Genomic DNA, 23,968 nt, shown 5'->3' with positions numbered 1-23,968 from the left:
TGCATCACATAGTCAAGTTTTTATATCATATGGGTTTCAGTGTGTTTTATGTCTTCCAACTAAACATTTTTTACCCATAACGTTTTGAGGAATTTGAGGATTTTTCATGTTAAGTAAATGCAAACGGATTATACGCAGGTCCCTAAAAAAAAAAAAGAGGAAACCAAGTAAGAGACAGTTTGTTTAAAGAGCCGCGGGACCCACTCATTAGGCAGCGGGTCCACCGTGTTGCTCCACCATATTCTTACAGAACCCCTGAACGGACAAACCGTACACTGGCTTTCGAGAGGGCCTTTTACGTTACCTAAAGGCCACCATAGTTGGTAATATGGTGAGGATGGCCTCTGAGGAAGGAACACGGCATTACCACAGTTTTGCACTTGGCTGCTCTCATCTTAGAAAGGAAGTAGTGAGTGAAGGGGTCTTTAGTTGGTTGCAATCTGCAACCTCACTGCGAGATGCCACCAAATCCTACACACTGTCCCTATAATAACAATTCTTCACCTTCACATATTGCAAATGGGTTTTATTATAAGCATATTATCGGTCCCTTGGATTACACATACTGTATGTATACTCTATATGGTACAAAACATAGAAGAGTAGTGTACAAAACGGGCTTCTTCTTTGCTGCTGACCCCAGTGCAACTGAAAGGCTCAAGTGGTCTCTGATTCAGACACTGACAGCTAAATTGTCAAATTATGAAATAGTTCTTTGGTTATTTTGTGTTGTGCCTTCTTGAAGTAGCCAGTGCCTGAAAGCCTCGACTGTTAGAAGCACCACAGATTGTTGTGATGGCTGGTGACACGAACCGAGGCCTTTGATAAAATACAGCTCGCCTTCATCGGTCACTGTTCCATAGAAACACTGAGTGAGCATCAATAAATTGCCTGTTCTGCAGCTGAAACCAGATCCAATCACACCGGGTGTGAACGCTCTCCCGATAGCATTTTTTGATGAGTGGACCCCGTGTGAGAAACACAAAGTGTGTTGCAGGAGCTGCGACTAGACACACTTTCCCTTCATAAGCTGACCTTGTAGTTTAAGGACTTCTATTTTTCTCACAAGGACAATTATGTTGTTACATTGTGTGTAAGGAAAGTGAGGTCAGCCCGATGCAAATTGAGCCTAACGCAGAGAGTCATTTTTCATGACTCATTCCAGGGATGAAGGATGTTGCAGGAATTAGGATGCACTTGACTGCAGAAGGAAGATGAGCGTTGAAGCACGGACGGCTCTGGTCATATTTGAACGAAATATTCCTTGTGCTGCAGCAGACTTCAGACTGCAGACTCAGCTCTGACATGGCCACGAGTCATCCTTGATCATTGACCTCTATCTAGCACGCTTAACTAACAATTAATTTGCGTTGTGCGTATTGGAATTAATCAATTGTTGCACTGTGCTCTTAATGACATCTATCAAAAGTTGTTATCGTTTTAATTAAAAGCTATAATAAAGTTGTACACTGTAGGGCCATGTGCAGAAGTAGATAATAACCAAAATCCACTTGAAACAATGTCAGATCAGGTAACATTATCAACAGAAAGTCTGTCATTATTATGAGGCACATGCAACGTATTGTATTGGTTGCTTCAAGAGCTCTCTCTCAAGGGTAAGCCATTAGTCATGTGAGCAAAATGGATTAGGCTTCAAAAAGAGTTCAATATGGATAAAGCGCCTCGCAGTCTCTACTGTTTGAACCATGGTGGTAAGATATCGACCAGACGTCAAACAAACAAATATTAATCACCTTTAACGCTGGAGGAACTGTATTCTGTCGGGTTTACAGAGTAATAGGTGATTAAACCACATCATTAAAGGACATATAGGTCTGCTCATCTTGTATTCGTTTATTTGTTTCTATTCTATTTTAGGGTTTCACAATTATTTTTATTTGTCTTCAAATTAATCAGAAAAATTCGAAATTTAGGAGGAAATTGTCTATTTTTGGGGTTATTTAAAAAAAAGAATAAAGATTTTTACAGAAACAACAAAAGTAGTGCAATATAAACAAAGACAAAGGACAAAGATGATGCTTAAAACATACCATATATACTGTACACATGCAAAATAGTCAAAACAGACCGGATATAGTAATAATGGTATTATAATAACAGTAATGGTGGCAATGACACAATTTTGTGTTTGCATACAAAGTGCATTCTGGGCTGCTATACACAGTGTAGCATGTGTGTGTTCCAGATTTCTCTCAGATGTAATGTGTCAGAAGAATGAGTTGACGTGATGCTCCACTCTCTCTGGTATCGTTTCTAGGACACGCCAGTATAAGTTGCCCCCTCTCGTTCCTCAGGGCACCGCGCTGGATGCATGGCGGAGGAGACTATTTTTGTCTCATTATTATAAATGTCTCAAATAGAAACCATCACACTGGAAGGTCTCCTAGTTGCCATGAAAGGTTACTGCATTGCTTCTCCTCACTGTTACACAGCTTGGCCGTCTAAGTCTGCTCAATCACGTCGCTTGCACTTCTTTTTTCCTGTATTTGTGTCATGTAATGTCACATTATTGTTTTTTCTCTTTGTGCCTTTCAGTGCATGAGGAACCCAGCTCGGCTGCAGAGGACAGGTTTAGTCATTAGAGTGCTTTGCCACATCCAGGAAAATGTCTGGCTCCTACGATGAATGTGCAGTTGCTGACGACACCATGGACAGCTTCTGGGAGGTAAAGATCAAACCGTCACGTGTGTTATGAAGGGTTTTCAACCCGCAACCCCAAGCCCGTACCCGCCTCTTTGTCTTGTATTCATGTGACTTCTGAAGCCCTAAAGAGTCACTGCTGAAATCATTACCATGAGATTGGTGTCAACAAGTTTTTACAGGAAAATTAGAGAGAAGTTGTAGCTGTTCGATACCCACTGAGGCTCAACGCAGAGGGTCACTCTACCAGGGCATTCAAAAAATGATGCATGGTCTTACGCTTAAAAGCAAAAGCGGTCTTGCCGCGAGTAAGATCTGCCTTGTTTTAAACACTTTTAGCTATGCTACACTAAGCAGCTTCATATTTATCAGACACATATGAGAGTTGTATCAATTTTCTCATCCTACCATTGGGAAGGGTATTTCCAAAAATATCGAAATATTGCTTTAAATTGAGGGCTTCTTCAAAGTGACCTGATTAAGAATTCCTCCTTAATCTCATTAAGCAGAACTGCAGCTAAAATGTTTCATCACAGGGTACATCTCAACAAATGAATAAACACAACACGACAAATATAATCATCATACAAGTTCAATCCATCCTCACTTGCCTCACGTGCTGCAATGCGGTGTGTGTGTGTGTGTGTGTGTGTGTGTGTGTGTGGGGGGGGGGGGGGGTGTATACTTTTTTACCCGCACCAAAGTAGCGTTAATGAATTCCCTCAATACAGAGTCTTCTTTGTATCATGGCTCTTACCCACAGAGGCAAAGACAAAGAGCCTCAGTCATCAGTCGCTCTGAGGCGGCCTTTCACCACATGCACCTGCCTATAGCCTCAGTATACTAGCAACACAGCTCGGGTCAGCTCACGGTTTATAAATGCCACGAAAAAAAACATTATCCCCAGGTTTTGTCATCAGACATGTTGATATTTGACACAGCTGGGCAGTGAAGCACTAATCAAACTCAATATATATCCCTAATATAATCACCACACTGCACAAATACGAGAGCTCAAGTGTGTTTTCATATGTAGAACGAGTCCACCTGCGTGTTGTTGTTGGTGTGACTTTACAATCTGTCACACAGGCCAAAGCTCATACTGTCGCACACCTGTCTCACTGTTGCACACCTGTCTCACTGCGTCCCTGCAGCTCTCTCATCTCAAACAGTATGAGCACACATGCATGCTCGTGTCAGGACCAATCACAGTGCAGCGCTGCAGACAGCCTCTCCACGTGTTATGCGTTTGATGATGTATGTGCATGACTGTATGTATTTGCATCATAAACACATGGACTCTGTGGTTTCTATGTATTTTGGTCTCTGCGTCGACGTCTACCGCTGAGAATCTGTGTTCCTGCATTAGACCACTCAAGAGGATTAAAGCACTCACACACGCATTTACACATAAACACAAGCCCATGCCATTGCATAACTACACATGCACAGGCACGAGCATCCCCCACCCCCTCCTCGCTCCCTTCATCATGCACCATGAGCTCACGCCCCCTGCAGGCACTGAGGAGGCGGAGCCACGTGGCCTGGCACTGCACTTTTAAGGCGGTATCGCTTAAGGTGGCGAGATCTAAAAGCAAAAGGCAGTAAAATTATTTTGGCAGACGGTAACTCTGAATACTGGTATGTCTCACTGAGTAGGATGACAAAAAAAAGAAAATGAAGAGATATGCTGGTTTTAACATGCATTATAGGGTGACGAGACACACACACACACGTAACTCAGCCAGTGCACAACAAATACAAGTAAAGTTAATGCCTCTGTATGAGGAACCATTCATAACTCTACAGCTAAATAATATATATATATATATATATATGACACAATCGCCTATTAGCTTGTTTGAGGTATTTTCCTATAACTACTACATTTAATACCAACACATGACTCCCAATACTGTGTTGGTTTGTGTCATACTGTACACACAGAAATCATATTCATAAACCTACTATCTTTCCAGTTAATAAACTGTTGTTAAAGCTGCTGATTTGGTAACTTCAATTCACATTTTGTCATATTTGCTCAAACTGTCACTACATCCTAACAGTAGAACATGAGACAGATAATCTGTGGAATTGTTAGGTTCCTCTGCCTCCTTTGAGGTCTCCTAATGACATTTGCAAGATTCTACTGCACCCGAAGAACAGCAACCAATCAGAGCCGAGGAGTCTCTCACGCAGCTGCCAATCACTGCTCCGATCAGACAAGCTAGACAGTGCTGATCAAAAATAAATCGACTCTGTTCCTGCATTGCCTATTTAACAAATGGGGAATCGTCCCCCATTTTACCATATAGAAGCATATTATCTTATATATAAAAAGATATAAAAATACAATTTTCATCATTTTCTTTTGTATATTTTGATGTAGACATCATGTTCTAATTGATTTTCTTCTGTGACATATGTGAAGACAGATCTGCTTTCTGTTCCTTTAACCTATCTGTTCCTGTGTTCTGCAGGTAGGGAACTACAAACGTGCTGTCAAGAGAGTTGATGACGGCCATCGGCTCTGCAATGACGTCATGGGCTGCCTGCAGGAGCGTGCCAAGATAGAAAAAGCTTATGGTGATCAGCTAACTGCATGGTCCAAGAGATGGAGACAGCTCATTGAGAAAGGTCAGCAAGCGGGATGGGGTCAATAAAAATGAATAGCTCAACAAATGAACGGACTTCACGCTGTCTTTCAATTTGCCAACGCTCCGTTTACACAGTTTGCTGTTTGCTCTCTGCTAATATTTGGCTGCATGTTATTGCGCTAAATATTTTATCTGGGATGAATAATTTTGTCGTCCCCCCCCCCCAGGCCCACAGTACGGCTCTGTGGAGAGAGCCTGGCTGGCTGTGATGACCGAGGCAGAGAAGGTGAGTGAGCTGCACCAAGATGTGAAGAACAACCTGACGAACGAGGACGTCGAGAAAGTGAAGAACTGGCAGAAGGAAGCCTATCACAAGCAAATGATCGGAGGCTTCAAAGAGGCCAAGGAGGCGGATGAAGGCTTCAAGAAGGCTCAGAAACCGTGGGCCAAAAAGCTCAAGGAGGTGAGGGGGATGGAGACAAATGTATACGGCTCATCATCTTTGTCTTTGGTGTAACAGAACAATTCATATTCATTTAATACAAATGAGCTGCTCTCGGGTTCGTTCCTGCTCTCACCTCGCGCTTGTGATGTTGTTCTGTGTCACGCCAACATTCATTCACTCATCTTTCACTCTCTCCACTATTTAAAACCTTTGACTAACCTCTGTTAGTCATTGATTTTAAGTGCCAGGCCCACAAATTTACTGTTTGGTTCTCTCTCACCGCTTTCATAGTTTCATTTTCTGCCACAGTAGGCAGCTCTAATAAACCAGCTTGGCAGCAAACTGCTGACGGACTCCGTTAGAGACTATAGCGGGTCAACATAGTGGAATATTTAGCAGCTAAAGAGACAGATATTTCCCTCAGGAGTTAGTGGAGACCAAAAAGAGAGTGAATGTTGGACTTACATGCATCAGGTGGACACGAACACGACTTCAAATAAACGATAATGTTGCTCCGTAACTGCTGGATGTGTAAATAAGCAACTGTTTTCTAACAAGTTGACCATATCAACTTAGAAGGTGTTAATATGTCAACGCTGTGCTCCCAACTTGTTTCCACTGCCCTTAAGTGGACTAAATGTTATTTATTGACATTTTATGTGGATGTCCAATCAGTGCTGGTGGTAAATGTGTCCACTGAACTTTTTCATGTATTTGGTTTAGTCAAAAGTCATGTGAAACTGCACTATTAGGCTATCTTGGCTCAATTGTTGAGTGTCTGTGGGTCCATGCTGTGTCTGAAGGGAGGCCCTGTTGAGGCCAATCCTTGAGTTTCTCCATGACAAAGTCTGTGGCTGCACCCATGGTGGTTTCACTGGCACGTTTCCAGATTCACAGCTCTGAGAGCTACGTTTGAACAAACTTCACAGTCTAAAACCATTAAATAAACAGTGTTTAAGGTTGTTTGGGTCCGTTGCTTTAGGCCTGGACCTGGAAGATATGAGAGGACTCGGAGCATATGAGACCCTGACTGATCTAAACTCTGACTGGGTTTTTTGACTCTACATGGAAAACTTACAGTATTGTATTTGTACTTTTGTTGTTGTTGTTGTTTTATTAACCATAAGTAGCAAAATATGACTCTGGTCGTGGATACAAGGACATAATAACGTCTATGCAGTTTTAGACACTGATCACATTAAGATCTGTTATCGTGTCTGGGCAAGGTGGTCAGTCCTACTTTGAGATGAGTTGATGTGACTTCCTTCGGTCACATTAGATAATGTATGTGAGATATAATGCCTGCTGTGTTTGGACAAACAGATGGAGGCAGCTAAGAAGACATATCACATGGCCTGCAAGGAGGAGAAGCTGGCTGCAGCCCGCGAGGCCAACGGCAAGACTGAGGCTTCTGTCACAGCAGACCAGCAGAAGAAACTCCACGAGAAAGTGGACAAATGCAAACAGGATGTGCAGAAGGTGAGAACGAGGCCGTGAAAAAAAAAAACAAGAGAAGACAGTTAAAGTCCTTTTAGTTTTATTTAGTTTGAGGAGAGTAAAAAACATAGATGTGAAAAAACACGTAAATACACACAATCACATGCAAATAAAACATTTTCAGACTGGTCAGTAGATCCAAGACATGTTTCTATGCAAACTCACAGAAAAGCATCATGTTTACTTACCTTGCTGGTCAAGACTTGTTCTCACGGCAGCTTTAAATTAGTGACCTGTCAGGGTTTTAAATGGCTATCAATCAGGCTAATTGATCAGGTCATTTTCACATACTCTTATTCAAATAAACAGCGTACGGTGTTTTGTTGTGATGGATGCATGCAGTGTACAGGCAATCGTGTTTCGGTTATAGGAACAGATATTTAGTTGTACGACATTGTCACAGCGCCACGATAAACCCCTTTTTGAAGATGAGTTGTAGTGCAACCTCGGAGGAACATTTAAACTAAACCACGCCGGCTTCTTTTCCACAGAGGCTTCAGTTATCAGCGTGTTTTCTGTTTTCTGTCTCAGGCTAAAGAAAAGTATGAGAAGTCTCTGGAGGAGCTGAATAAGTGCACCCCGCAGTACATGGAGTGCATGGAGCAGGTGTTTGACCAGTGCCAGCAGCATGAAGTCAGGAGGCTGACCTTCCTCAAGGAGGCCTTGCTGGACATCAAACGCCATCTCAACCTCACCGAGAACCAAAGGTTAGCCGGGCGAAAGGGACACAGCTTTACTGAAGTGTTATAGAGCTGCAGTTTTGAGATCATGGACTGTGTTTTCTCCAACACATGATTTAGTACCACACTGTGTGAGAGGTAAAACAGACACATGTATTGATCATTATGTTCTGCTATGTGTATATTACTCTGTTTTATCTCTGTATGCTTCTTGCTACAGCATTAATTCCCTGCAGTGTAGTTCATCTATCTTTCTATTATTCCCCCTCAATCCAATGTAAATTCAGTTAGTTCATAGTTATGTATGCAACGTGGGCAGAGAACTCTTTGAGCATGATTGCATACTCTACCTTTTACTTTTAATCAGAAATGATCACATTGCAAACACATTTTAGAACAGATTAGTTTGATTTGTTTTGTCACATTCAGCACAGTTCGCTTCAAATTGATTAATATCAACACGCTTCTCAACCAGGCATGCATTTCTCATTAGCGGTCACACTCACAGCACTAATTAATTGATTATCCAGTCAATGACGTTTCTGCCAAACTGAATTTGAATTGAAGTCGAATGCTTGTCATATTCTGGGTCGTTTATAACCTGTGTGCAACAACAAAGCCGGGACCCACAGCAAAGTGGTTTTCAGGGTCTTTCATCAAACCTGCCTGTGGTTGCCATGCGTGATTCAAGCCCGTTGCTGTTTAGAGGATTGCGATGTAGTTTATCCCGATTGTTCATCGTTCACACTTTACTACTCACGACCTCACCTGTGTTGCCCTGAACAGCTGGTTTTTGGGGAAGAAAACATGCGATAGCTGGGTTTCAACTGCTATTGTGTTTGTCCATAATGCGCTACAGAAAATGTGATATGCATTATCATTTTATGTAGTTTCCATTATATTAATCACTGAATATCCCTCTCTCTCTCTCTCTCTCTCTCTCTCTCGCTTTCTTTCTTTTTATATATATATAACATTATTTTACATTTTTCGCTTTTTATTGTGCAACTGGGTGTTTTCTCAGAAGTTCTTTCCCGATTCCACTTATAAGAAGACGCACACATTGACACTCAGACACTGGCTGCTTTAGTTTGATGAACTAAAGTCATTATCATAAAAAAGTACCGTATAGTATGTGTGTGTATTTTGGGGGGATTTGGTATGATCATCATCACCACCGAGTAACTGAAGTCAATATTGTTTTGGCTTGAATTTAAGTTAAACAGTTAACAATTAGAAGAGGCATTTGTTGGACTTGCAGATGACATTATCTTATCGCCTCTTACAAAATATCATACACTCATCTTTCCAAAATCTAGTTATGAAAATAAAACATTCTGTTTTTGTGCTGAGTGATTCGATCCAACACAGCATCCATTTATTTAATGTTCCATCTTTGGAAAGAAAAAAACACTTGGGGCACGTTTGTGCCTAATTTGACCAGAGACTGTATGTAGATAAATATTTTCTTATTGCATTAATGTGGAAAACCTAGACAGGTTTATCATGTGAAATAAGTAATACAACTACACGGTTTTAATCTCTTACACATTGCAGAGATTTGGGGAAACTGCAGCAATATAAACAATAATATCCTTGTAAGAGATTATCAGGATTATTCAGGCCAAATACTTCAGCTGCTGAGGGCTTCGGCAGAAAACTCAGGGAGACACTTCAGTCTTGTCATGGCCTAATGTTGGAACTCGCTCAACCCAGAATTTGAACTACATTGTGGGTTCTGTCGCCAAGTTGGCAGCAGACCCCGAGTTCTCTTCTGGCACTTTTCTGCCTCACTATTTGTTCCATTTTCCTCCTCTCCTCAGCTATTCCACAATATACAGAGATCTGGAGCGCACCGTCCTGTCGTCAAACACACAAGAGGATCTGAAGTGGTTCAGCAACAACCACGGTCCTGGGATGCATATGAACTGGCCTGCTTTTGAGGTGCAATGTTAAACCTTCATACTCAAACAGTAGACGCCTCTCTTCTTTATTTACTATATTCCGCTTTCATGTGTTTCCTTTCACTCTAATCTCCAGGAATACAACCCAGACCAGGCTGCTGCTCCCCCAAAGAAGAAGAAACCAGACGGAGCCCCACCCACCCCGAGCACCGACCATGTGGCTCCACCTGGTGACCGTAGCAGGTTAGTAATCTATTGTTTACAAGCACATTGCAAAGCACACTCATTAAAATACATGGACTAAACTCATATTTCTTTTCGTCAAATACATTTTTTGAAGGATAAGATGGGTAATATTAGTGTTTGTGTCAACAACTCTCATGAAAAGACCAAAACTATCAAGTTTTAGCCTCGTCTCAATACGCACTGACTACAGCTCCCACTCCCAAGCCCATTGGTCCTTTCTGTACACACATCTTTAAAAATGGGTCACAAATTCATACTTTCACGTTTTTACATAGCTAAATCATTTCCTGAAACAGACCGGCTGTAGTTTTTAGTTAATGTTACTCAAACAGGAGTAAATTGTGTATTTGTTGGCAACTATGTTCAGCTGCAGATTTTGGATGTTAGTGAGTATTTACAGCAGCAGGATGGTGTACGTGGGAACAATTCTAAATAAACTACAGTGCCCATGTTTATCATAAAGAAGGAAAACATCTCCCGGTGCTGTTAATGTGTTTTTAATTGTTTTTTAACCATTTGAATCTGCAGCACAGAGAAATAAGCTACACAGACGATATGTGTTGGTTTGGACCTTTTTGTGGGATTTGTTGACAATTTGTTGACTTTTGAAAATACTTTTGTTATTGACTCACCCTGCATTTCCTCTATTCTCCAGTGTGAGCAGCTATGAAAAAAACCAAGCTTACTCGACTGAGTGGTCCGATGATGAGCAGCCCGCTACGCACTCTGGCAACGAAAACGGCGGGAACGGCAATTCTTTTGAAGAAGATTCCAGCACTGGGAAAGCCGTCCGTGTCCGAGCTCTCTATGATTATGAAGGCCAGGAGCAGGATGAGCTCACCTTCAAAGCAGGTATTTGTCAGTGACCAGATGACACAGGAGATATGATTTACCATCATACAGTTCATGTTTTCTCATTCATTTATGAACGTATTAATGTTTATAAACGGGCTGGAACGCTGTAGTTTAATCATAAGATGACAAGCTGTGGCATCAACCAGGTGGTCAACAATCACCAGCTCTCTCCTGGTTTCTGTTCTAAAGCTCACTTCCTCTATAGAATAGATAGCAGTGGTTAGTCAATAATTGCCACATGGAAAACAAATTACAGGCACTTGCCACCAATTAACACAAGCTCTTTGGGAAATGGTGTTAAAACATGCTTTAGAGCCCAACACGGCGACATGACTTAACGATTTAACAGCAAGCTTTACTCAGAAAAGCTACTGATGAAGCCACACCTCTGCATCTTCATCATCCTCTTGTTCTGCACATCCAGGTCCTATCTTGAAGCACACAGTTTGAGATGAGGTGTTTTTAAGTCCTCACATGGATATCTGGCAATGACTAAAGGGTCTTTAAAGACGGTTAATACCTACATGCAAATTCTTTCTGTCTAAAAAAAGAAAAAAGTTGCCCTGTGGACATTTTGTAAACAAAGTTACTATTTACAATAAGTGTTACTCACCAAAACTCATTGTGTGTGTCTTTCTTACTACTACTACTACTACTAGTAGCTAGCTACTTCAGTGAAATAGTGTAAAAGCATTAAATTGTATCGAAGCACAGATGTGCACAGTTGTGCGCTCATGAAAACATTGTTCCATAATGCCACTGGTGGTCAGAAGCTCCACGGGGCACCTTTAACTTACTTTGCCTTTACTGTGGGGTGAAACTTTCTTCGCGCTACCTTATCAAATTCATTTCAATGAAATTCATTAGATAAAAAAAATGTATTGACAGAAAACTTGATCTTTAAATTTGGATACTTTTAAAGGGCCAGTGTGTAGCATCTATAGGGATCTATTGGTAGAAATGTAATATGATATTAATAAGGATGTTTTCTTTATTCACTGTAAATAGGAATCACTGTGTTTCGTTACCCCAGAATGAGACGTTTATATCTACAGAGCGGGTCCTCCTCACGGAGTCCACTGTGTTGCACTGTCACGTTGCAACGGTAGCTCAGAACGGACAAACCAAACACTGGCTCTAGATACGGCTTTTCACGTTTTTGCATTGGTCACCGTAGTTCTCGCACAGTCAGATTGGAGTTGGTTGCAATCTGCAACCTCACCACTAGAAGCCGCCAAATCCTAAACACTGGTCCTTTAAACCAACAAGAACAAAAACACAAATTCTTTATTCCCCTATCACGGTTTTAATCCTAGCAGTGTGGAGAAGACTTTGAAGCCGTAGAAAGAAGTGAAAGTGTAAGACAAGTTGTTCCATCTGGGGTTACGTGTCAAACGGTTTCTTGGAATATAAGAAACATAAGCTAACTTTTTACATTTTAATATTTACTGTACAGGCACGAAAAACCATATGGACTTTCTCATCTAACCCTCCCAACAATTTCCTTTAAGTGGGTAGATAACAAAAATATTTGTCAAATATTTCTGGGACTGAGGGACACTTGAATTCCGATACAGTACAAAAACAGACATCAAAAAGTATTACAAAAGACCTCGAGTGCATTAATCAGAATAAAGGTGGAGCTTTAATTTACAGATACCTTCATTTTTCGATTTACATTCACTATTTGACAAAAGACTGCGTGTGCATTAAGGAGTGGTGTCTCCTTCACAGGTGATGAACTGACCAAGACTGAGGATGAAGACGAGCAAGGCTGGTGTAGAGGTCGCTTGGACACTGGCCGAGAGGGACTGTACCCGGCCAATTATGTCGAGCCGATCTAGTCACGTTTCTGGACAAGGACACGCCATTGGAGGAAGCTTGAACTGTCCCGTACAATTGCATCGCACATAGCCAGAGACTTAAGAGCAACACATCCCTTGCCCAACAGATGCGCCAAGCAGTCTTGCCTAAATAAAAACTTAGTAACCTAAAAGACAATATATCAATATAATATATTTTATCCAGCATTTGGGGTGGGTGGACTTACACATTTAAAAACAGGAGCAGCAGTTACTCCAGTATATACACACTCAACTATAACATCAAGACAGTGCAGGAACACATTGCTTCTCTGTGTAGCTGTATTTAACATATAATGCAGCTTATTTAAACTTGCAGTATACTGCAGTCTGTTCTCTTGTGAATATGGGAAGATAATATAACCAGTTATGCCCTTTCGACAAAGACGAGCTTCTCTAACCTGCATTGTGTATATACGGTGTGATGCCATTTCTGTGTAGCATTTTGAATGCTGTGTTGTGGTCAGTCGTCATCCTTACATCTGGAATGCTGTGTAGTGTTAAAATGTACCACAAACAGTATGCTCTTTTTATTTTCTTCGTTTTTTTGTTTTTCTTTGTGATTTGGTCCAACCTCTTCTCCAGTGTGTGCAGTGCTATGTGTTTTTAACTGTTTCTCAAGTTTGCATAGCAGCATGTGCTATGCAAAAAAAAAAAAAAAAAAAAAACAACTTGCATTCCTTGAATCCTGCAGCCTCGTTTAGGCGACAACTTGATGCAACACTTCAACTACAAAATGCAGAGTTCATTGATAAGCATCACATTCTTCTGGACATGCTTCTGTTTTCATGAAAGGAAGCTTGTCGATGAACTGATTTTGTTTCTTTTTTGACATATTTCTTTTCTTAGCATCACAGACCCGTTGACAGTATCATCTCCATGCAACCCAAGGAAAGGATATACAGTTTCTGCAGAGGCTTTCATTCTTGGTTCAGTAATCCTGGTCTCATTTTAATCCACTACTGCAAACACGAGTGATACATTCCCTCAGAGCAAAGTGGGATCAAGTCATCTTCTTGGGGTTGCCACTGCAGTATAAGAGGTTGGTTCTGAACATTGCCTGTGTTGGGCACTTTTCTTCCAGAGCAAGGGGCCAATGGAGGCAGACGGTTGTCTGAAGATCGAAGCCTCTTCAACAGGACATGAATGTACTAGTGTCTGAGCTCGAAAGAGGGCGTGTTGTCTAAACACGTCATTTAATGCCCTACCTAGCAAAAATCACTAGTTATGTGGCCCGTCTCCCTGCTGAGCCAAAAAATGACCCAATACCATCAACTATCTGTTTTCTCTCCATGCAATAACTTCACATATCACATGTGAAAAAGCTTCAGTGAGGATCAACTTGTAGCTGCCTCCCAGTCCACCCAAACTTCATTTGTCTGCAAAACACAGCGCAATGACACAGGGAATACATTTGTCCCCAGTGCTGCACCTGCATGTAAGATGACTCGCACACAGTGCATTACATGGTCATTTTTAAACTTAATATGTAGAAATTAAATTCATAGCAGGAATTCATCAGATGTTGATTAGTGAGTTATCTTGCTACGAGTTGCATCTAAATCTCTGATTAGATGGAACCGATGCTTTTTATAACTTAGTTGTCCGGAAGTTTTAAAATGTCACTGGACCAACAGCAGTCAGATGTGTTTAGCTCCGTGTCTGGAACAGCATTTGACAGGTTTGGATCTCACACATGAGGAGAAACACATCACCAGCTCACAAGTTGTGTCTTAGAGTAAAGCTGTCCAGCATAGCAAAAAGGACTACTATCATTAAACTGTCCCACTTCCTTGACGTGCGTATGCACACACACACACACACACACAGATATATACTTACAAATATATATATATATATACACATGCATTAAACACACAAGTTCAAACACATAATCCACATTACCAGGTTAATATTTTTGGGGAAAACATCATCCAGTGTGTATGAGTTGTGTAAATGTAACAGAAAAAAAAAGTAACAAAAAAAATGCAAGTGATTGACTATTAAGACAAAATGTAGTGTTATACATGTAAATGTGATTCATTAAAATAACAGCAATGGAAAACATATTAACTAATGGGTACCATATCGTATGAATTTCATTGCAATGGAATTGTCAGTGTATCATAAAAGCGTGACGTTATCCCACGCTGTCAGATTTGTATATGATGATGTAATTTAAAGATTATATTCTATTGTAACTGTACAACTGTGTTGAGTTGAAAAATGAGACCTGACCATGTTGAGGCAGTAAAAAGGTGTACATGTAAATGCTTTTTTATGTTGATCTCTTCCTTATGCACACAGGGGACAGCAGCTCATGTTGTGGAAACCCTATATTAGCGGTCTAGAAGATGTATGTTCATAGTTAGTGATGTACTTTTATCTCCTAACTGGTGTAGTGCCTGTTCATCTTGATGTAACAAGAAGTTCATTTAAATATGCATAAAGATGATTATGATCACAGATAATAATGATGATGGTGATGAAAAACCCGACTCAAATTTGTTGTGATGGTGTCAATATTGCGATATTGGTTTGAAAGGGGAAACAAGCGTCCGTGTGTTTTTTGTATGGACTCGGCATGCGATTTATACTATTCATTTTTTTCTACTTTTAAAAAAAGACAGCATTTGGTAATATATTTCTTTATTCTGGATCCTGAACATAATCCCAAAGATATAAATGTAAAAAGGATTATCCATCAAGGCTGGTTTAAAGATATTCACTTTGCATTGCTCTGCAACTTTTGACTTCTGACACTTGAATGGGAATATGAATAAGTGCCCATGTTTAAAAAATAGAATTTAAAGGAATAGTGACAATTTTGGGGGAATTATGCTCGTTCGCTTTCTTGCCAAGAGTTAGTTGATACCCCACAATGTTAGATATGTAGCTGGAGCTAGCAGCTGGTTAGCTTAGATTAGCTTAGCACAAAGACTGGAGCCTTGCTCTTTCCAAAGAGATCAAAACTCACCTATCAGCACCCCTGAAGCTCTTTATAGAGGCTTTAGAGGTGCTCATATGTAGATTTATTTTTTTAAAACCTTTGGACAAAGCTGGCTAGCTGTTTCCAGTCTTTATGCCAAGCTACGCTAGCCGATGGCTGGCTCCAGCTGCACAAGTACTCTGCGGAAATGAGAGCAAACATCAATCCCCTCATCTAATTTTCAACAATAAAAGTAAATTATTATTTCTTTCAAATGTTTTCCATAGTAAGAAGAAAGATCCTTTTGAGAAATCAAACATCACACCAAAAAAATACATTTCAAACAAGAGTGATAAAGACCAAATCAAATCATTGTTAAGAATAATAAAGTAGAGTGATGATAGGCAGGAGTGCATAGTTCAGTAGGCAGTCTTTACAATTGAAATGAAACATTAGAATGAACAAACAGGCTTCAGAGTTCATGTCACTCCGACTGTATGTCCAGTATATATCTTCCTCCTCAGCTCGTTGTCTTCAGATCAGCCGATCCTCTTCATCATACGGGGTTGACGAACTGATAGACCAGTCTGCGTGATACATCAGGCTTTCGAATGATGCCTTTCTTGTAGTACTGGCGTATAGAGCGGCTCAGTTTGTCATAGTTCATAGCTGGGCGGTTCTTCCTGATGCCCCATAGCCTGGCTACAAGAGCCGAGTCTTCTATTTTGAAAATCCCTTTGAACAGAAGAAATAAAGATGTACTTGGTTTGATTTATTTAAGTGAACAAGAGAGTCAATATTTTGGGAAGTAAGCTTATTTACTTTCTTGCCAAGACTTAGATGAGCCGATCGATACCACTCTCATGTCTGTATGCTACATATGAAGCTACAGCCAGGAGACTGTTAGCTTAGCTTAGCATCAAAGAGTGGAAACACTGTGGAAACAGCTAACAGGCTCTTTCCAAAGGTAGGAAAATCTGCCTACCCACACCTCTAAAACTCCCTAATTTACACAATATATCTTGTTTGTTTAATCCGTCGACACCCAAGCATTAAAACGACAAGTTGTGGTTTTAGGACGGGTTCTGTGCCAAACAAGAGGCAACCTCCAATGAAATGACGCCAACGCTGAAGTGCAGAAAACTGCAGTTCCTCAAATGGCCACTTGAGGCATGGTTCCAAAAGCGAGTCAATCCCCATAGACCGTTATGTTAAAATGGCCAACTTTACAGCAGAAATTAACACCATATATTGCTGTATCACCTTACCTTTCTCTCTGTTAATCCAGCGGATGCAACGGCTGTAGTTATGAGGCTTGAGGAGCAGCTCTCGGAGGAACTGCCACAGGTGGATGGGCTGGCTGGGGTAGTTACGCATCACATCTGACCAGGAATCATCATCTGCTGACATATGAGATATTCAGAGATCAGATGTTACTTCAACTTGTTTAACCTCAATATTTTATTCAGTGAAACCATTGTTTTTTGTTAGTGTTATTGAAATGTAGTTATAACCAAGAACTTACCAGATTTGGTGTCTTCTGGTGGGCAACGTTCCTTCATTGCTGCAGCTAAAAGAAAAGAAAAGATATAGTAGTTTACACCAGGCAGAATAAAGCAAAGTCTTAAATTTGCTCTTGGTCACACTGCATTTGCTTCACAATCAGCAGAGTTGATGTCGGTTAATTCCCCCCTGCGTTCCCGTTGTTCTTACCAGATCTCCAGATGTCCAGATGAGCATACAGTATGTCTCCAAACTGCAAGGAGTGTTGCCTGAAGTCTGCTTCTGTCATGGAGCACAGATCTCTCCCGCTCACCTCCTGAAACATGGTGCTGACCTGCGGCAGCCTGTACAGGTGCTCGGTCCAGAGGAGCCACTTTTGAACGTGCACACAGCTCCAGTCCAGCGGGTCTAAAGAGGAAAAAGCACAGAGTGACGAGGCATGTATTTTTACTCGGCGCCCCAAATGTTCAGACTTTAAATGATGACATTATTTTCACCAATGAAAACAATTCATTAGGTCACTAACAGACATGTGTTTTTGTTTTTTTCTGGTATCCAGAGTTTGTAAGATTCCTCCTCTGTGGCTTTAGTGACTTATCTCAGGCTGTTTGCAATTACTGTTCATACTTCTACCTACAAAAAGTAATGCACTGTCATGCATTCAAATATAACCCAGGTAATTGGAGATGCAGGGCTGCCTCTGAGGAAGTCAGATCACGTAATATAAAGAGCAATAAAGTGCTCGATGGGTCAAACAAACACAGGACTTTCACCCAGGAGACCGCTGTCCATGTCTCAGGGGAAAACCAACTCAGTATTGACTTATTTTACTTTAGTTTTGTCATGTAACTTCCGTACTTAAGTAACGTCGCCAACATAAGTTATGTAACAAATATATTTATTTTATATAAGAAACTTTCTTATTTTAAACCAAGTAGTTTTGTTGCTTAATCAGATTCTGCACTGCAGGGGCTAGCGCCGGCGCACTGATCTCTCGTAATGCTGGACATTCGTAGGAGAAACAGATGTTGCTTTACGTAAGTAATATAATTGTAGGTTTAAAAACTACATATTTTAAACATAAAACCTGTATCACAAATGTGGGGGTATAGAAATGTAAAAGGTTTAACTAGGCAGGTGACAAAAATATGCTTTTAGTTGCACTAGAACTGCTCAAGAAGTTCATAAGAAGCGAAGATGATCGTCTACCAACAGAAATGTTTGCACAAGGTGGGCTGGGACTCATGTGCTCACCAGCTCTTGATGTTGATGTGAAAGCAAACAAACAAATGATGGCGTCTGAAGGGTTTATTTTGTTAGACTACAACTTCTGCTAACACTTTCTACAGCAGGTTTGTCTATTCAAATGTATATTGATAATAATGTGACATTAACGAGTTGCATCCTATCCTACCTGGGGCAATGTTGAGCAGTTTGCAAGCCGTGTCGACATCCTTCAGCACTTCTCCCACCACCATGGTCTGGACCTGCTCCAGACAGCGCTCCTCCACCTGACACTCCATCTCAGAGGGGGGCTCCTGGGGCTGGCTGGGCTTGACTGGGCTGGGCTCTGGTGTCCTGGAGGGAGGAGCAACAGGAGCCGGGGTCTCTGTCACCCTGAGCATCCAGGAGCTCTCCTCTATAGCTAATCTGTCGTAACGGGGGAGGTAGACCCCCGGCCAGCTGAGCTCAGGCAACCCCAACAAGCTGCGTGGCGGTTTGATGTCCTCCGCCTCATCCGGCCAGGCCATCCTGGCGTCGGTGTGGGGTTGGCTGATGTTGAGAGGTGAGTGTGCAGTGCATCCTGTGCGTTCACAGCCTGGACTCCCCATGCTCATGTTTGCTTAACACTGGAAGATGAAAGCACTGATGTCATAACATGTCATCTGTGTCATCACCGATTTACACCCTACCTGACATTTTCAACAGTGACACTCACAAAGCTGCATTCATGCTTCCATATACAAATGTTCAATATCCAAACAGAAGCAATCCTAAAGTAAACATGACATTTCCTCCATGGTATTTACTTCTCTGGGCCTTACTTTGAAATAAGGAATCTGTCATTCCCGCTTTGCAAACCTGCGCCTTTGTGGTGGCTTGATTCACTGAAGTCACATTGTCCTTTATGTGTTTAATAGTTGCTCAAAAATTCTGCTTTTAAAACGACACCTGTAAGAATTCATTTCAGACTCTCTCACGAACTACATGTTTGGAATAAACCAGGTCAACGAGTTCAGAATTACCTTTTTCAACATCATTGAACAATATCAGAAAGCAATCGACTCCACCTTTAAATGCAGATAACGAAAGGACGATCAAAGCCTTGTTTGAAATTCCAACTATAAGTTGAAAGCAATGTGTTTGTCAGTTTTACAGTAATTCCCAAAAAGCACGAGATTATATTTTGCTACTATCACAGTGCAACACCCAGTGCCTTTTAGAAAAATCAGGTCACCAAGATGGATCGTAAGTTAATCGCAAAATAGAAGCTTGATAGAATAGAGCATAAAGGGTGGGACACATTTAACATGTGGATAAAGGATAAGTAGCAGGAGCGTATTCATCGTGGTATGAGTAAGAGAACAGCTCACCGGGCTGGGAGTGGTGCTGTATGACAAAATCATACACCTGTTTCCATTTCAAGTGATATGTCTCTATTTAATAGAACATGCTTTTTATCAGCTTGGCTTTCAGCCACAATATATGTGACATTTAAATAAAAAAAAAAATAAAAAAATGCACGACAAAAGTGAGTGACATAGATGTGGCAAAAATGATCCACAGACTCGCATTATGCTGAATATTATTCACAGGTTACTGTGACTGTTGACTGTGCTGAAGTAATGACTCCTCAGTCCAAAACAATGGCACATGGAGCGAGGTGGTGTGATTAGGCTTTTCTCAAAAGCTGGGCTGCTGTTGGAGTTTTGTTAAAACAGAGCTATAAATAACTGATTTAAGTGTGTTTGCAGGACAATAGAGGAGGCACCGATGACAGTAATGACATATTTATGCTATTTACAGCCTGTTGCCAACATTACCAAGACCACTGCAGGATTACCACACATTAAACACTTCTGAGTCTGTGTGAACAAGGACTAGATGTCTGGACACAGGTCTCAACTATTATTTCCTTGCCTGCAGGGATTACCAGTTTAGAAAAACTTGCTCTTCTAGATTATCCATTCTCCCTGAGACAAGTGTGTGTGTGTGTGTGTGTGTGTGTGTGTGTCTGTGTTCAAATGAAAGCGGTACGCTCGTGAAAACGAGTGTGTTATTTGTGGACTCATATTTGCGTTTTACGCCTCGTTAGATAGCAGCCAAACTGATATGAGAGGTATTTTGTCGATATGAAAAGCTGTGGTCATTCATCGCTGCCCTGCATTTCACTGTTCTTAGGACAAAAGGTGTTTAACAACACGCCTTTAGCTTTTCTGTGACTGTTCAGCAAAATGTTGATATGTAGCTGTGTCTGTATGAGCCTGTGTGCATGCATGTGTGTGTGTGTAACATTACAGGTTGAAGGGTGGCAGTAAAAGAAGAGAGCGAGAGAGAAAAAGTAATGTAAGTTATATTTATACACACAGTTTTCATTTTATCTTCATCAAATCAGCTCGTTGGAATATATTTTTTCTTGTACAAAATGTGATTATTGCCATTTATCCAATTATAAATAGGTGCATTATCTGGAAATTACTGTGGGGGAAACTGTGGCGACGTTAACTACAGTTGATTATTGTCTGCATCCCAATTTGAAATTCATCACTTTCAATACTATTTGATTTAGTGGTCTAGACATCATTATAAAGAAAGTGAACTCATCAATTATTGTGAGTACTATAGGATCATAAAGAAATTGGCAAGAACAGTAGCATTTGTGGCAGAATAGTCAGCTCGTATAGTCCTAATTACTGTAGAGGAGATATTGGGAACAGAAATATTTAATATACATTACAGCTACATCAGTAGTAGCAATAACTGCAGTGCACATAATAGTTGGGGTAGTAATAGTCGAAGTAATTCCAGTAATAGGAAGTGGTGGAAAGAAAATAATAGATGTGAAAATAATAAATAATTATAACCAACATCTGATGATGTGAGCCAATATTCTAGATTAAACAAATCATCAATGTGTGAGGATCATTTATTTATTTTAACTGTAGTAAAACTTTAAATGCAGGACACTTGGATATTTCACAGCAGACATTTGACTTGGTATCGTGTGAAAAGCACAGGTGTCACAAATAACGTGAACGATGTTCTGTTCAAGTGTCCCAGTAAGCTGTGAAAGTGAGTGACAGTGAGGCAGCATGCACAATACGAGGACCCCCAATTCATTATATGACTCACACCTGTGCCTTGACTATTGTGATGTGTCAAAATGTCTGCTGTGAAAAAGGCCTAATATCATGTGTATTTAATTGAATGTGTATTTGTACAGGGACAAGTGTATAGCATGAACCAAAGCCACATACTACAGCATTTATGGCCTAAGCTCATTTTCAACGCCTGTGCATAGATGAGCCTTTTAGAATACACAAAACTCAGCAATAAAATTCATTAAAAACAACAGCACAAGATACAAACTATTGCTAAACAATCACACAATAAAGTTACAATGAAACTCAATAACAAGTGCTAGATTTATTCATGATTACGATTCCTCGGGTAAATGGCCTGAATACTTCTTCCACTACTGGTAATGTGGTGGTAGCAGCGTTAGTATCAGGTACTATCACGTGGTAGTAATAGTAGTAGTATTGTAGCTGTAGTACTAGAAGTATGTTGAGTTTTACTGTGAACTGCTGTCTTACCTCGTCAGCGTTGGGTTCAGTAGAGTTTCCAATGCTGAGGCCTCTCCTCGGCTCTGCCTGGCTCTTAGTTTAGGTGTGGACTAAAGTCGAGGTCCTGTGGAGACTGTATCTATTTCGCCCTCGGGTGAGGAAGTGCTGCATGTAATCTTTTTCTCGTATCCGGCGCTCACAGCTGGATCAGGTCTGTCCACTCCGGCTATCAAGACAACCTTGTTTGACTCGTGGTCCAAGCAGTATGAGATTGACTAATTACGAACACAGTGCCTTCGTGACATATCAATTCTGGAAGAAAGGGTGTGTTGAAGTGAGGGAGGTTGCTCCAAGTGCCAACTTAATAATGACTTGGGGCAGTATTCACAGAGAGTTCCTTCAGCAAACAAACATGGTGAGTTTTAACTGCCGGTGGACAAGCTAAGTAAAAACACATAAAGAGTTTTCATGAGCAATTAAAAAATGGCATTTTTTAAAGATAATAGCCACACTTTGTAAAGCTGTTGAAGATAAATGCATCTTATCTAAATCTGCTCCACTAATAGTTGTCAAAGTTCACCGTTCTGTGTGAGAGGTGGAGAAATAATTCCTGACTATTTTGGGATGAATTTAAACCAGAGGAGCTGTGAAACTCAACACTTTATGAAGTGTTAAACTCAAGTCAAGTGTATCCATTGTTAAGAGTATTAGCACACTGTTTGCACACAGTAGCTTTCCACTGAAGTCAAGCTTGACGAAAGTGAATTCTGGTGAAGAAATGGTCCAAAACATGTTTTCTAATCAGTCAACACTGGGCTTTTTGGAGACTATAGGACAGAGATGAATTTACAGGAAGTGACATATAAAGGCTAAGTTCTGTCATAATGTGTCAGGATCAACTGAAATATCTCACTGTGGTGTGTTTTTATGGGCTTGATCTCAGCTTGAACTCATACGACACCAGAAAGGCCAGCTATGCGAGGACATATGGAATCCAGACAGCACAACACCCCTGAGATTAACTGATGGTCATAGTTTTGAAAGGTATTATCGGGGAAAAGTTAAATAACTGGTACACAGAGGGAGTGCAAGAGACGCAAAGAGAAAGCAAGAGTGTGTAAATGTTTGCTTAAGCTAAACAGTAGAGTTTGTGCGGTCGTGTTGAAATATTCTAAAGTGCTGCATGTGTATCCACCCACATAAATCACCTTGACAGCTTTAGCAACCTGCTCACAACCTGTAGAGTAAGTCTTCTAGCTTGAGTTGATGAAGTAAAAAGAAGTTATTCCATAAAGTTCTACTGCGTGCAAAACAAGAACTACCTCAAGTTACTGAAGCTTTTTAGAAACATTCAAGCAGCTAACCTTGCGTTTACTGTGCTGCCTCGATATCTCAATACTCAACAATATATCTCTTGTGCCTTGGTGTTTACATTTAACATTCAGTAAGCAAATGTCAAGTGAGCGCTGCTCCCTCAGGCAGTTTGGTTTTGCTGCTTCAAAGACACAAGAGACCCTAATAGATGGCGAGCTGCAAACTGCTTTTGACCAGTAAACCTCCAGGCTAACAGGTAATCCGACACATCCACTGGCCACGATCCATCTCTTTTAGGTTTACCGTTTGAACTACAGTTTTCTCAAATAATAGGCCCTTGATAAAAACTCATCCCTCGTCATTTTTGAGAGCTCACCCACACCAGAAACCAATGCACTCATCTTATTAATGTGGCCCTGTTGCTTTTATTTTAAACTTAGCAGCACAGTGTCTGAGTTTATTCATCTGCGGTGCTTTACTGTTTGGCGGGAAGAAAAATGGTGAAAAAGGGGCAGGAAACGTACGTCAATAATGTGTTTAATTATGCAGTAGTTTCTTGTTTTATTGCTTTTTATGTTCATTTAAATGTTTCTTTATCCTGAATCGATAAAAGACTGCCAAGCCCCTGTTAAATGTATGAAATGCATAATAAAAAAATTAGTAAAATAGTGAATGGATAAAAGCATTC

The 23,968-nt window shown here is 40.7% G+C and overlaps 2 protein-coding genes across 5 annotated transcripts in view; one reads left to right on the top strand and one right to left on the bottom strand.

Moving 5' to 3' along the window:
- Positions 1 to 13,368, top strand: part of pacsin1a (protein kinase C and casein kinase substrate in neurons 1a) — a 29,574-nt gene extending 16,206 nt beyond the window's left edge. For all 3 annotated transcript variants that reach the window (XM_031844778.1, XM_031844779.1, XM_031844780.1), the window contains 9 exons: positions 2,557 to 2,686; positions 5,142 to 5,298; positions 5,486 to 5,721; positions 7,027 to 7,182; positions 7,732 to 7,907; positions 9,704 to 9,824; positions 9,921 to 10,027; positions 10,686 to 10,882; positions 12,620 to 13,368. In XM_031844778.1, the coding sequence (XP_031700638.1) occupies positions 2,627 to 2,686; positions 5,142 to 5,298; positions 5,486 to 5,721; positions 7,027 to 7,182; positions 7,732 to 7,907; positions 9,704 to 9,824; positions 9,921 to 10,027; positions 10,686 to 10,882; positions 12,620 to 12,729 (1,320 nt within the window). In that variant the 5' untranslated portion in view covers positions 2,557 to 2,626 and the 3' untranslated portion in view covers positions 12,730 to 13,368. The remainder of the gene's footprint in view (positions 1 to 2,556; positions 2,687 to 5,141; positions 5,299 to 5,485; positions 5,722 to 7,026; positions 7,183 to 7,731; positions 7,908 to 9,703; positions 9,825 to 9,920; positions 10,028 to 10,685; positions 10,883 to 12,619) is intronic.
- Positions 13,369 to 15,267: 1,899 nt separating this feature from the next.
- LOC116382085 (SAM pointed domain-containing Ets transcription factor) lies at positions 15,268 to 22,305 on the bottom strand. 2 transcript variants are annotated; one of them, XM_031844781.1, is made up of 6 exons: positions 21,997 to 22,305; positions 18,594 to 19,029; positions 17,390 to 17,587; positions 17,202 to 17,246; positions 16,945 to 17,079; positions 15,268 to 16,411 (listed from the first exon to the last, which is right to left on the bottom strand). In XM_031844781.1, exons 2-6 carry the CDS (start codon positions 19,015 to 19,017, stop codon positions 16,233 to 16,235), a joined length of 981 nt encoding a protein of 326 aa, XP_031700641.1. In that variant the 5' UTR covers positions 19,018 to 19,029; positions 21,997 to 22,305; the 3' UTR covers positions 15,268 to 16,232. The 2 variants fall into 2 exon arrangements, with proteins under 2 accessions (XP_031700641.1, XP_031700642.1); XM_031844782.1 differs by having other exon boundaries at positions 16,945 to 17,076.
- Between the last annotated feature and the right edge of the window lie 1,663 nt (positions 22,306 to 23,968).

Source organism: Anarrhichthys ocellatus, unplaced genomic scaffold, assembly GCF_004355925.1.
Source record: "Anarrhichthys ocellatus isolate YVR2014 unplaced genomic scaffold, GSC_Weel_1.0 scaffold5, whole genome shotgun sequence".
Lineage (NCBI taxonomy): Eukaryota > Metazoa > Chordata > Actinopteri > Perciformes > Anarhichadidae > Anarrhichthys > Anarrhichthys ocellatus.
This window is presented reverse-complemented; position numbering and strand designations above follow the sequence as displayed.

Coding starts and splice junctions, on each gene's coding strand:
- LOC116382085 (XM_031844781.1), bottom strand. CDS start 19,017: ATGAGCATGGGGAGTCCAGGCTGTGAACGCACAGGATGCACTGCACAC. Junction 17,588..18,593: donor ACTGCTCAACATTGCCCCAG/GTAGGATAGGAT, acceptor TTTCCTCTTTAG/ACCCGCTGGACTGGAGCTGT. Junction 17,247..17,389: donor TCTGGACATCTGGAGATCTG/GTAAGAACAACG, acceptor CTTTTCTTTTAG/CTGCAGCAATGAAGGAACGT.